Below are 13,245 nucleotides of genomic sequence, written 5' to 3'. Positions count from 1 at the left end.
CGGTGTAGGCTCTGCCCTGAGTCAGAGGACAGGGGAGGGGTTTGACAAGAGGGTCGCAAAATCAAAAGTTTGGAAGGAATCAAAAGGCACGAACATTTCAAAATCCACTGATGAAAACCAAACAAGCAAACAAACCCACTTAATCAGACACTGAAGTTGTTTCAATTGAAGAAAAAAAAATGCAGTCTCTCCGCTCGCTGCACTACTTCGAATACCAGTCAAGTCAAATGCATTCAAATGTCCACAACCATTCCCCCCCCTGTCTCTCCCTCTCAACTTGTGCAGCTGTCTGTCAAAAAACTAAACTCCAAATGACTTTAGGCCTATAGAGTTGAGCGCATTGACTTTACTCAATCAATTCACATCAGCAAGACTGGGTCCAGATGGCGTGTGCTGGGGATTAGGATCAATTTATAAAGCATGTTGAAACAATCTGCCTTTGACGGACAGTTATGCCCTTTAGCAGAACTTGTCTTATTATCTGAGCTTAGACACAGAGATTAAGGCTAGAAATCTGAAAAAAAGGAACTGGAATCGGGCTGTATGATGTATGGAAGGATTGCAATTTTTGATAACCGTCTTAATATTCCATCAGCTAGTAGTGCGATAACACAACTTGGCATTATAATGTGCAGCCATGATATTTCCAAGCAAATCTTTCTACAATAAAAACGCTTGACAGTTGAGTCAAGTCAGACACGAGACTCGTCAATCAAACCGGTTGTTGCTGGTCTTTCTAGGCCACGGTGTCTCCAACTCATCATTTAAACCTGACAACCAAGTATCTTCCTTTCGACCTCACAGAGACAAATGTTCAGGCATGCGGCCTTTAAACCCCAGAAACTATGTTATCTCAAGGGAAAGCTGACGTCTCTTTTCAGGAGAACTCCATAAAGAAAAGGACAGCCAAACAAACTCGGCAGAATGCCAAAACACTGAATGTATAATGAGCAGAGATTAGCACTTGTTTTCCACTAGATGCCCTTCTTGATGTGATTCATTATTTTAGGCATATGGGGCCGACAAAAAAAGACAGTATTGCACTTTGGTTATTTTTACAAGAGTCAACCTTACGATAAAATTAAAAGCATTATTCCCACAAAGCACTACTCCATGAACTGTACCTATATCAAGCAATATGACCAGAAATTCTGAAATTTTTATCCTTCCAGAAAACCCCCTCAGCAAGAAAAAAAAAAAGAAAAGTCCACAGAAGTCGACAGCAGCATGCCACAAAGAGGAGTGCGAAAGTGCCGTGTCAGGACTTGGCTGAGTCAAAAGTAAAGCCCAGCTCGAGCCTTTGTCAGTGGGGAGTTTGTGATCCAGGACTGGGCACACTGCTCCTTCAAAACTGGATGAATGAAGGACACGGACCAGGGCTAATTGACGGCGGCCGGGGCCTTTGTTTCGTCTTTGGCTGCCTGCGAGCTAACACAGGCTTAATGCTGCTGAGTGGACAGATGGTTGCGCTGTAAAGACACCAGGCTCTAGGCTTTTTTTTTTTTTTTTGGTGATCCCTGGTCCCCCCCCTGACTTCTTCCTGTCATAACGCGGATTGAAAAATGATATATTGCCACAGAACACTAGCTTTAACTTTAATTCAACTAAAAAAGGTAAATGTATGTATTTTCTTGTAAAATCATATCAACATTTTAAAAGAAGTAACAGAGGAGCTAAGAAATTAAAAGTATCATGATGATGTATGCATTCTGGAATAACTTATGATTTAATTTTTGAGCTCTGAGAGGAAATGAAAGGTTACATCCCTTTCAGCGTTATAGAGGCATATTTGGTTGCTTGTTATAGGCAGACCCTAATCATTTTGGACTCAATTTCTACATGCTTACTTAACCAGGGTGTTGCAGGGTTGTACAGTATCTGCAGCTCACAGACTGCAGGGCTCACAAAAGGGATGGACAATGACTTATGTGGCTTTGACCCCTGTTCTTTTGTTATGGTAAAAGAAAGGTTTTACAGAAGGGGCCAGGATTCAAGGGCCAGTCTCTGCCTCCAGCTTGTGTTTCTAAAGGAACACTCCAAATGCCCTTCAGACATTAACGCTCCTTCAATAACATTGATATGCTGCAGCAGAAGAGCAACTTGCCATTTTGTGTCAATCAGCATCAATTGTTATTGCAATATTAGCTGCTGACACAACATCACAATATATCGTTTTGTGTTTGGGACTCACATGTGTGGACTGAGCTCATAGAAGTTCCTGTTCCTGTACTCTTCAACTTTGTCTGGCGTGTAGATGGGCAGCGATCTGTACGGGTTTATGGAGATCACCACGCTGCCGATGTACGTCTGCAGAGAAAAACAAAACAAAAAGTCAGACATTAAAATGAAAAATAGAACCAAGCAAAACTGTCTTAATCCTCAAAGAGATGACTTGGACTGAAGCGGTTTCTTTGGTTGTAACAAGTCATGACAAATAACATTTTTAAAGAGAAAGTAGAATAAACTTAAATCTCAATTTGGTCAACAAATGACTGAAGCAGATTGCATGGATTTCTCCCTGGGTCAGCATTTCTTGACGGGTTATAGAGTCCATGAATTGTTCAGACTTGTAGTGCCTGAAGGGAGCACACGTTAAAATAATAATACAGGAATCCGAGGGTCCAGACTGGAGCGAGGTCATGTTGTTGTTAGAGCCACATTCTTACAGCCATAAATGTCCAGTCCAGAAACAGGAATACAAAGAGAGCGCGCAAACAAATGTGTGTACAAGTTTGATTAAAAAAAAGCACGTTACCAAGTTTAGAAATATCATAAATACCAATAAAGACGGATTTATATTTGTTGGCAGAGGGCTTAAATTTCAATAATTGCTGCCTTGGTTTGGATTTGCAAATTGTGACAATTGCAAGAAACAAAAGCAATTCAGTCGACGGCAAATTAGGATCTATTTATTTATATTATTGTTTTATTATTTTGTATCATATTAAGCCATTTAGCAAAGTGGTCACAAAGACTAACTTATATTTGACCTTTATATGCACATTAAAAATGGAATCAACATTTAGTCTGGCTTTGAATAGTGTGTTGTCATGATATACAAGCTATTAATAGACAAAGGCTACAGTGAAAAAGTCCCTCCAGAACATAAACAAAGGAATTCACTGGGAAAATAAAGGAAGACAGTAGTATTCACTCATATGGACATTCAGTTCTACATTGTTCTTCCAGACAGTGAGGAATAAAGGGACTTCCCAATGTACAGTACATGAAAAAGAGTCAAATAAAAACACAGCAAAGTCACACCATTGAATTTTATGAAGTAATACAAAAGAAGAAGAAACGCTTGGGTGGCTGTCCTATCTCTTTTCACTAAACCAAAAAAAACAAAAAACTATTACATAAAGCAGATAAGCGATTGTAAATGCAAATAATGCCAGGGCACGATCCTGCTTCCTGAAAGTCCTGAAACAAGCTTTCAAACGGAGACAACCTGAGTGTTAAAAAGAATACATTGCTTTACATAAAGTATGCAGCAATGATTATCATATGCCTTGCTGAAAATCTTTCAACAATACAAGGGCTAAAACAATATGCACATTGTTGGGCACTGGGCAGCCGCCTCTTATCAGGTATATTTCTGCAGGCGACAGTCGTCATCCACCCACATCAAAACACTGAAACTCACACAGCACTTTACAGACACATCCAGCCGTTCGATTGTTGCTAATGGCTGTTGTGTAAGACACTTTGACCACATCGGATCGCGGCTTCTCGCTGTACAGCTCATCCTATACCTCCCACGGACAGTTTTCAGTGGTCCTAAATCAAGGCTTTTAAAGTGTTGCTATATGGAAAAGTAACAGTGAGAACGAAGGGTAAACAAAGCTCAACATGTAATTGGGAGTATGTTGACAAAGGGAAAGTTAAAAAAATAAACTTTCTTGAGTTCTGTGTAACTTCATGGCCAACAGATAAATTATCGAGGTTGGCAATGGAAAACATAATTTAAATTTGAAAATGAAAATGAAAACATAGGGCTGAGCAAGTGCCCATAGAAATGTCAATCTGATTGTTAAGTTGGTATTGGTACCTTTCGCAAAAGCCCCGCCCACTTAGTGACTGTTGCGAGATCCGTCAAACTTTCTGATGCTGATGCTGGAGTGACTGACTCCTGTTGGTGACTCTTACTGGAGTGATATCCTCCAGATCGAGGCAAAAGGGGTTGCAATATACTGCAAAGGGACATATTCAAGATATTAAAACTATCAACCGAAGGGTACAATACAACTGTAAAAGCTTAAGCATACGGGTCTCAAGTGAAATCAGAGAAACCTCATGATCTCTTCCTTAAATGCAACCAGCACAAGTTTGTGGCCCAGTCGTCAATCTGATTGAATGACAGCCATTCCCAAAGTGTGGTCTGGGGACCCCTGGGTGGCCCCAGAGGTGCTGCAGGGGGCCGTTTATCATTGACATAAAAATGAATGGGTTTGAAAATAACTTTTAGTGTATAAATAAATACAAAATGTAGATATTATTGACTTCTTTACAGCTTAACTGTTTGGACAGATTGAAGAATAGTTGCTTAGTTACTAAGTCGCGGGCTAATATCTAGAGTGAGAGACATCGATGTGCCTGTGAGTGGATGGTGGGAAAAACAGTTACACAAGGGAACACAATGACACATTGGGAGACAAGCAGATACTTTTATCAAACTTTCAAATTATACTGAAGATAATACAATTATCTTAATGCCTCTCAAAATTTCTCATCCATCTATCTCATGCAAAGACCTTGATATCACAGAATGACTTATAGCCTGTAAGATAGACTGTACTGTGGGATTTTCTCATAAATGCATCATGTTTAAGACACAGGAAACATCCTCCATGAGCTTTAAAGAGGGCAGCAGTAAACAGGGTCATTTTCTCTTCCATTCATTTTCAGCACAGCTATTAGAGGCATGATGTACTGTCCCACCACTAAACAAAGCCATGTTTCTAGAGTGCCGAGTTGTCATATGATAGTTTGGGATCAGGGAGTGAAAGGGGGAGTTGAGACACCCGTAGGGGATGATGCCACATGAGGGAAATACATTTACACACAGAACAGAACACCACAGATTTATTGGATAAGTATAGGCCTCTCTGTACTTGTTTATGGCCCACAAAGAAATAGTTACTGAAAAGCACTTCTTAGCTCGAATTATAAATGATTCACAATGGTTTTGTTGCATTAGATCTTTGTAAATCACCACTTTATTTCATCCCGACTGTGTCCCATTTCTTGTTTTGAGAAATAGGGCTCAAAGATTACTCACACTTGAAGCAGAACTGCAGTTTCACTAGTAACATTCAGTTAATGGCAAAGAATGAGACACTTAAAAGGAACAGGCCACCATTTTTACATGCTGAGATATGTTCTTACCTGAGCTTAGACGATTTTATATGTAACTGTCTGGTCTTTGTGCGTACCCTCAATCACGCAAAACGACCAAAGATGTTGTTAGCGACCAAGCTCTTCCACGGGCACGAACACAGACCAGACAGGTACGTATCAACTCGTCTAAGCTCAGGTAAGAACATATCACAGTATGGAAAAACGGTGGCCTGTTCCTTTAAGGTTATCTTCATTTTTGCTTTAGAAAAGGCATTGAGTTTAGCCATTTAGACAAGGTTAACACAAGGAATGTTTTAGGCACATTTCAGTCGCTGTCTAGTCCTGACTTGATCTTGATCTAGGCCCGGTGAAAGGTCAAATATTTATGAGCTGGTACTTGGAAGTTCAAATATTTTATGAGCTGGCACTTGGGGTGAACATTTTGAGAGCCACGCCCAGCCCACTGACCTAGATGATCTCGACCCCTTGTCTCGGTTTAGCGTCATTTCAGTATTCTTTTAAATAAATACTCTTGAAAATAATGTTAAATCACTCTCTATTGCATTTCGCTTATATGGTCCGCGTTAAGTAAATTGATGATTAAAATGTGCAGAAGTGTGAAGTCAAGTGGGGCTAACGCGCTCAAATAGGTTATATCAGGGCCACTCGCATAAACAAACCAAAAGTCCAACTGATGCAGAAAACACATTCAGCTGAGTGGCACGCGGACTTAGCTAAAACCAATAATCAGTTCATTTTTAAAAACAAATGGGAGCTCCTGGTAGTGGGCAACCACAATCTGGAAAACTGCTAAGAAAAAGGCCAGTCAGCTATATTCGGCTCTTGGAAATAAATGCATTCGACCAAAGCTGGAAACTTGGTTCATAATATTTTGAAGAAGAGTACACAAGTCATCTAAGGTCAGGCTGCCATATGTGCTTCAACAGGGAGTCTCAAATCATGGGAGTCTCGGGGGACAATTCCTAGTTTTATAAAGGATATAATGACTATAAAACATACCATTAACAACAACTAAAGAGGATAACTGTTAGAAATTTAGTAGATATTCAAAAACCAGCACTAAACAAGGACAAATTACCTGAAGAAAATAAAATGATAATGTCTTAAACAGAACTGAAGACAACAATCTGAGCCTAAACTTAGAAATCAACAGCATGCCAAGTCAAAACCGGGACTAAACAAGGACTTAACCAGGTCTAAACTGGTGTTAACAGGATTAAGACATGGTTCGACTCCGGGGGGGTCTCGACCTGGACAGAAAACCTGCATACAAACATGCCCCTGTGCGAACATTTGGGAGAATTGTAAAACAAACAAAGACTGTATTTTACTTCTCGGCCAAACTCACTCCGACAGCTGTAGGAGTTTAACTTCACATTTAGGTCAGAGCTTATGGAAAGTGAGGCCACGTCGTGAAATGAGAAAAAAAAAAACGTATTCCAATGTCTCGGCAGGAAACGGGCTCCATCTTAACTAAATATCTAAAACATGTTTCTATGGCGATGGCGGCTGTAGGAGGTGACATCATGCCGTGGGCTCTGATCCCGGTGTGAGCCAAACCAGGGCAGAGCTGTAATCATTTCTGCAGAACTAGACCTGCCAAGCAACGCCAATTGTGGGGTGTCACAGTTTATATAAAAGCATTGGACATCGGCTGCAGCGAAGATGATGCTACCCTGTGTTGTTAACCGTGCTGTGATTAGTGTTTACAAAATGATCAAATCAATCTGGGCAGAATCTTGCTGATTCATCTGAGTGGTGCCGGCCAATAGTGTGAGTGGGACAGTTTTATATCAGCAAAAGGCAGTTAAGTCCTGTTTTACTGTTAGCTACACATGCCACAATACTTAAAATATAGTTTAACTCTTTTCTCTTTTCTGTTATTCACGGGTTAATGGCACTGGGTCAAATGCACTAGGCCTTATTGGCAAATATAGTTTCTAGTTTAGCTAGATTGAGTAATAAGACAGTTAACCCCTTAACCGAGTGCGTTTTCTCCCGTTTAGCTTTGCCCAAATACATAAGGTCACAGCCTATAGGCCAGACTCACGCCTTTGAAAATAAATATTTTTCCTCGCATTGTCGTCACTTTTCTGAAACATTTTTAATTTGATTCTGATGCTCTTTTTTGGCTTTTTTGGTATTTTTTTTTCACATTTTGGTCACTTTTTCATCTAATTTTTGTTGCTTTTTTTTGGACACTTTTTTCACAAAGGTTTTAGATTTGGGTAAAGCCAAACTGGAGAAAAGGTGCTCGGTTCTGGTGGGGGTTAAGAGGTTAAAGCCGGACACGTTGCAGGATTAGTTTCCCTATACGTCAATGTGGCGACCTCATTTCAAAAATGAAATGAAATATACAATTGGTCTAACTTGATTTTCATCTCATTTACTAAACATGGCTTATTGCGCTATTGATGAATTAGCAAAATTGTGCACGCCTAATAAACAGCCTGTCATCCCCCTGTACTTGTCCCAGAGCGGTGGATTTCATGGTTGGTTTAAAAGGCTTCATGTGCATTCCAGAGCGATGTGATTTATTGATCGTCTGGTTGCTCTGGTCGCTGTATCTGTGCCATGTCTGTGGTCAGGACACAAATCAGTGAGTGAAAGGATGGAACAATGGAGATACAGTATAAAAACTATCCTGGATTTCCTCATGGGACCTGGCTCAGATTAGGGCGACTACAACAAAAAGAGCGGTTTCATTTTGAAATGACTTGCTATGGATAGCAACCATGAAAACAAGTTAGCTGTTGAGCGACGAGCATGAAATGAAGGCCTTGACACCAAAAGACAGTGTCCTGGGGTGAGAAGGAACAACGTCGACTAAAGACCTGTAATGTTGTTAAAAGACATTGTTCTTTGTTCTCAATAAATATGATTCCAGGCTTAGCTTTTTCTCGATTTAACGTTTGACTGAATGCTTCTGTTCTGTTGCAACATATGGTTCAAGATGTTTGTTGTTGCCCACAAAGGACCTCTCAACCTTACAATATCACTCACACCGAAGATGGATGAGATGCTGTGTTTACGTATTGCTTCTAGTCTCTGAACTCAGAAAGGTAAGCGTGAAAATAGTTCTTTACAGAAGCAATAAATGTGTAGCGAGACATCCAGGCACAAAAGAAAACAAACAACGCTAACATTAGTCTGACCCTGGAGTGAACCTTTTTGCACGATGCAGGTGATTTGATCAGGACTGGATTCTTCCATTGTACATATTTTGTAGTAAAACGACTATGCTGTGACTTACGTAGATCTCATTGTGGTCGAAGCGTTTCCTCAGGTTGTCTATGAAAGAGTCCTCAGACAGGGGCTCGAGGAGGACCATGTCCCCGACCCCGATCATGTTGTCCAGGAGCGACGTCTTCACCTCCATGTTGACTCACTCTGCCCTCCCTGTAACGCACACACACACACACACAACATAGGTTAAAACAGGGACATGGGGATTTGCTGTTTTGGACTATTGCGAGAAAGCACAGAAAGCTACAATAGTATTTTTTGACACAGTAAATACAAGGTTGAATCATTTATGAACATCAGATACGGCTGCTTTTAAACTTATTTAATTGTCACATTATCATTATCTTATAAGTGTCTACAATCATTTGTGAGATCTCAGTTTTTTAAGAGTCATTCTGTCATCGGTAAATAAGCAAGCCTAAAGTTAGCCAATGCAAATAAACTGCGGGGCGGACATGTTTGCGCAGCAGTGGTATGGCTCCGGGGGCAAGTGAAGCCTTCTGATGATTGGCTGCTCCCTCCTCCACAAGCATTATCGTCGGGTCCCAATGGTGATTACATAACGGTTACCCCCCCGACCCCTGTGAGCTCCTTCTGTGTGAATCCACTAATGTTTACAAGCGTCTTATAAATCACACAGACGGATAGAAAAACAATAAGGTTACAGTGCTGCATGATATGTTGATTGTTGGGTTTCTTCGGGGGATATTATTTGCATTCTGTTCACACTGTGGCACCTTTTCTAAATTGTGATTTCAATATTAGAGGTCAATAGACGTGAGGCTGCTGCACTGAGACAAAAAATACTGCTGGCAGTAGCAGTTTTCCGCGCAGCCTCCTGTGGCCTTTCGGACAGTAATCCCAATGCTATAGGCCCGAGATAAAAGAAAGGACTACAGCACATTCAGGCAGTGGACACTGGGCTTTGCTGTACCAAACATGCCTGCTGTTGTGACAGGCTAAATCAACTGGCCCTTGATAATTGACAAAGGCTTATGAATGATGGAATGAATTTAATACATTCTCATGCAGTCTTTGATCAGATTTCAGACCAGTGCTGTCCAGAAAAACAAAAATAGTCCTGATGATACTGTTAAACACTCGGGCTGCACGATATTGAAGCAACTTGCGATACAGTGGTGCAATATTGCAATAAAATATTATTGCGATATATATATATAACATCAGGATCAAAACAAGGGTAAAATTGAACTAAATTAGGACATGTTTAACTGGACCTGAACTTTGACATATTTCTAAGCTCTGGTCATTTTTTTTGGCCGAGTTTGCAGAAAAAGTGTCAATCTCAGTCAGATGAAGACTTTAGTGATGTGGATATTGCATCGCCTAATATCGTGATACATTTTTTGAGATATATTGTGCAGCCTTATTTAACACTACATTTCTAAAACAAGGATGTTCAAGCAGGATGGACGACCACTACTACTGTACTAAATGTGCTTTCAATTTGCTTAATCCAACAATAAATCAAAACACACCTTATTTCATGCAGTCTAATATAGCCTACAGCACTGAAAGTCCAAACCAGATCCAGGATCAAGCCTCTGATCTGCAACATGACACTGTATGGCCACATGATTTCAATAAGAAAACCCTCTTTGATCGACAACCAATAACCCTTCAATCAGCTGCCAGTGTGACTTTTAAGAGTAATATGGGAACAGCATGATCTCTTGGAAGAAAGATCCCCCCCCCGCTATGAAGTCCAGTTCACAAGATCTCAGGCCTCACTCTTCCTGCAGGGCACAGCGTTACAGGCCCATAAAGAAGAGGAGGCAAGACCCCAAGTCCAAAAAAGCACTCATTTTTAACTGTGCTAATGAAAACTAGCTTGTTTGAAAAGGTAGCGCGGGACAGATGGAGGAAATGATTGATGTTAGTTAGCAATTAAAGAATCCTGAAGGGGTTTGGAGTGTTGTCAAGATGCCAGCACACTAATTTGGCCTCAGAGGGGTCCGTGCAAAAAGAACAGAGATATTTTGCGACTTGTCGATGTCGAGGCATACTTCTCCAGCAAAACAGCGGCTTAAAATGGCACGAGGCCAAAACAGCTGCTTGCGTTGTGTGGTATGCCGTTCTAAATCAAGTCTCTTCCCTCTAAAATAAATGTCAGCTGTGTTTCTCTGGAGAGATGGGTAGACTTCACATTGATCACACTTCATACAGTAGGATCTTTGTGTAATGTTTTCTAGCTAAGATAGACGCCTTTCTTTTTGACACCGCTGGGAATGACATAAATCTTGCTGCTTAAAACAAATTTTTCAAAAGGGACATTTGAGATCGCTGAAATGCATGTAAGTTATGGTAAAAGCATAGCAGAGTTCACTTGAGGACTGCAGATGTTCAAAAAGCAGTATATTTATTATAGAGGTAATGTCATACCAGGCAAGACAGTTGGAAAAGTGGAATCAGGAATTTCATAGCCAAAAATAACAAGTTTGTAATTGACATCATGGTCTTGAATGCTATAAACATGGTGAGATACCTACCAGTCACTAGACTCTGTTCTAACATTTAAGTGGGCCCTCAAGCATTGTATAGGAACTCATGGCTCAATTGATGTGGCACATTTGGATTTAGGTGCAGACCTGGAAATAGTACATTTTTACAAGAGACAGATAGTGACAAAGCCCAAAACCAATCATCAAGCACTTCTTTGATGGAGTTTTGCTAACTCTGGTTTAGGAAACTCTGCTCTCCTGTCCATAAACATGTGACAGAACACCACAAAAACTTTGCTGAAGCACTTAAGTTTTGGGACAGAGAAGCCTCTGCAAAGAATCCAACGCCATGTTTTTCTGTTGCCAAAGAGATTTTTTTTTTTTTCTGTTACTGAAGCAATTAACAAATATTAATTTTATTCAAGGGCATGGCAGGCAACCTTGACTTCTCCATTTTGCTATTACAATTGTAACATTGATGTATTGTGCTCCTCCTGCCATTTCTTTTGGCAGCTTTATAATCTTTGGCTCATTGATAGAACCACTTTGGAACCATACTTACTTTGGCCGGTCAGATGTTTAAGCGGGAGTGCAAGTTAACCCCCCAAAGCCACTAGAGGCAATCGCAGGCTGCTGCTGGGAGTGGAGTGCAGACCGCCCCCCGCTATATGAGAAATACCAAATGTTCAGGCCTCCTACAGACCTATGGGAGAGAGGTGGACCTCAAAGAGGCTGCAGTGTGCAATTTCATCCTCAACAAGCTATATTATGTTTCCACTAGGGCTGCTGAGAAAATTATATCACAACTAGCAAACATTATTCAATTATTTATTTTACAACAATTTGTCGATAAGTTCAGTTAATGTTAAAGAAATTCAAACCCCTATAGTCAATTTTCAATGGTGTGGCACTAGGACTAAAATCTGATTGAACTTGTTACTGACCCCGATATACAGCTTCATACGAGGTTGTTCAACACATCCTAGACACGCTCCAACCAGAATCATGCTAAATTAAGAAAAAAGAGATAATTCAAAGCCTAAAACTATACTTTTTGAATCATAATACATTATTTTATTATATTCAGGCTCATAAATATAAGATTGATAAGAATGATGATCTTACAGTGTGTTATTGGAGCAACAACAAAGTCTCCACTGTGCAAATAACCCACTAGCCCAGATTTAGCCCCGTGTCAAAGCAGCCAACGCCACAATCCCATTAATAAAGTGTTGCCGCCTGCCTTTAAATATTGTACCGTGTCCAAAGAGGGGAAAATGAGAAAAAGACAGAAAACCTGACAGTGCTGATTAAACTCCGCGGATTATCCTCGCTGAGTGGAAACAAAACCAGGCCGATACATGCAGTTTTGCCACTTTTTCTAATAAAAATATGAATTTCATCAAAATGACAGCACGCACTCTGCCGTATGGATTGACAGTAGATTAAACAGGTCCAGCTTTATCAATCTCTGTGATGCGTTTTACATCCGACGGATGAAATCCCACTGGTGGTTACGGCCCACGAGGCTTAGCGGCTACTAATCTCACAACCAAATCTCGAAAATCACCAATGTTTCAAAAACTTAGTCAAATTCCCTTAGCTGGATGTGTGTCACCTTATGCTTGTGCACAGTCAGGGCAGAAGCTGGGGAGCTACAGATGTGGGGGAAAGACTAAGAAGTGCTCAACGACATGGAAAAATACAAAAAAAAGGAAGAGTAGGTTCAATTTTTTCCTTCACCGGACGAAAACATGAATAAAGAGGTTCTTAATGAGAGCTAACCCAAAGGAGGATAAACGGTTTATGGTACAAATCAATTACATTCCTAAAATGGATGACAATGCACATTTGGGTTTGCTTGACTAGAAAACCATGCATAGCCTTTTTGAGCATTGAACTGTTTTGCAATCTAATACTGAGCCTCCCATTTGCATTAGAGGCAATAGATTTATCATTTCAGAGATATCGGGTCGGGTACAAGCAAGTCATATTAGATCAGCTATTTTTAGTCATTCAAATCAGCATTTTAGATTTGTCTGAAAATCCCTTGTTGGCTCCCCGCCTCCTTATCCCTCTTTTTCTTGGCAAATGCAGTAGACATCGGGCACGTGCTGCGAAGATCAAATGGAGCATGCCCTGAATGTTAGAACAAGGGGCAATTCTGCTTCACTGT

General features: G+C 40.5%; 1 protein-coding gene across 2 annotated transcripts in view; it reads right to left on the bottom strand.

The window, feature by feature from the left end:
• Positions 1–13,245, bottom strand: part of myo1b (myosin IB) — an 89,328-nt gene that overhangs the window by 68,251 nt on the left and 7,832 nt on the right. For both annotated transcript variants that reach the window (XM_079563382.1, XM_079563381.1), the window contains exons 2-3: positions 8,615–8,756; positions 2,192–2,307 (exon numbers count right to left, since the gene is read on the bottom strand). In XM_079563382.1, coding sequence (XP_079419508.1) covers positions 2,192–2,307; positions 8,615–8,740 — 242 coding nt within the window. In that variant the 5' untranslated portion in view covers positions 8,741–8,756. The remainder of the gene's footprint in view (positions 1–2,191; positions 2,308–8,614; positions 8,757–13,245) is intronic.

Source organism: Gobius niger, assembly GCF_951799975.1.
Source record: "Gobius niger genome assembly, chromosome: 9".
Classification (NCBI taxonomy): domain Eukaryota; kingdom Metazoa; phylum Chordata; class Actinopteri; order Gobiiformes; family Gobiidae; genus Gobius; species Gobius niger.
This window is presented reverse-complemented; position numbering and strand designations above follow the sequence as displayed.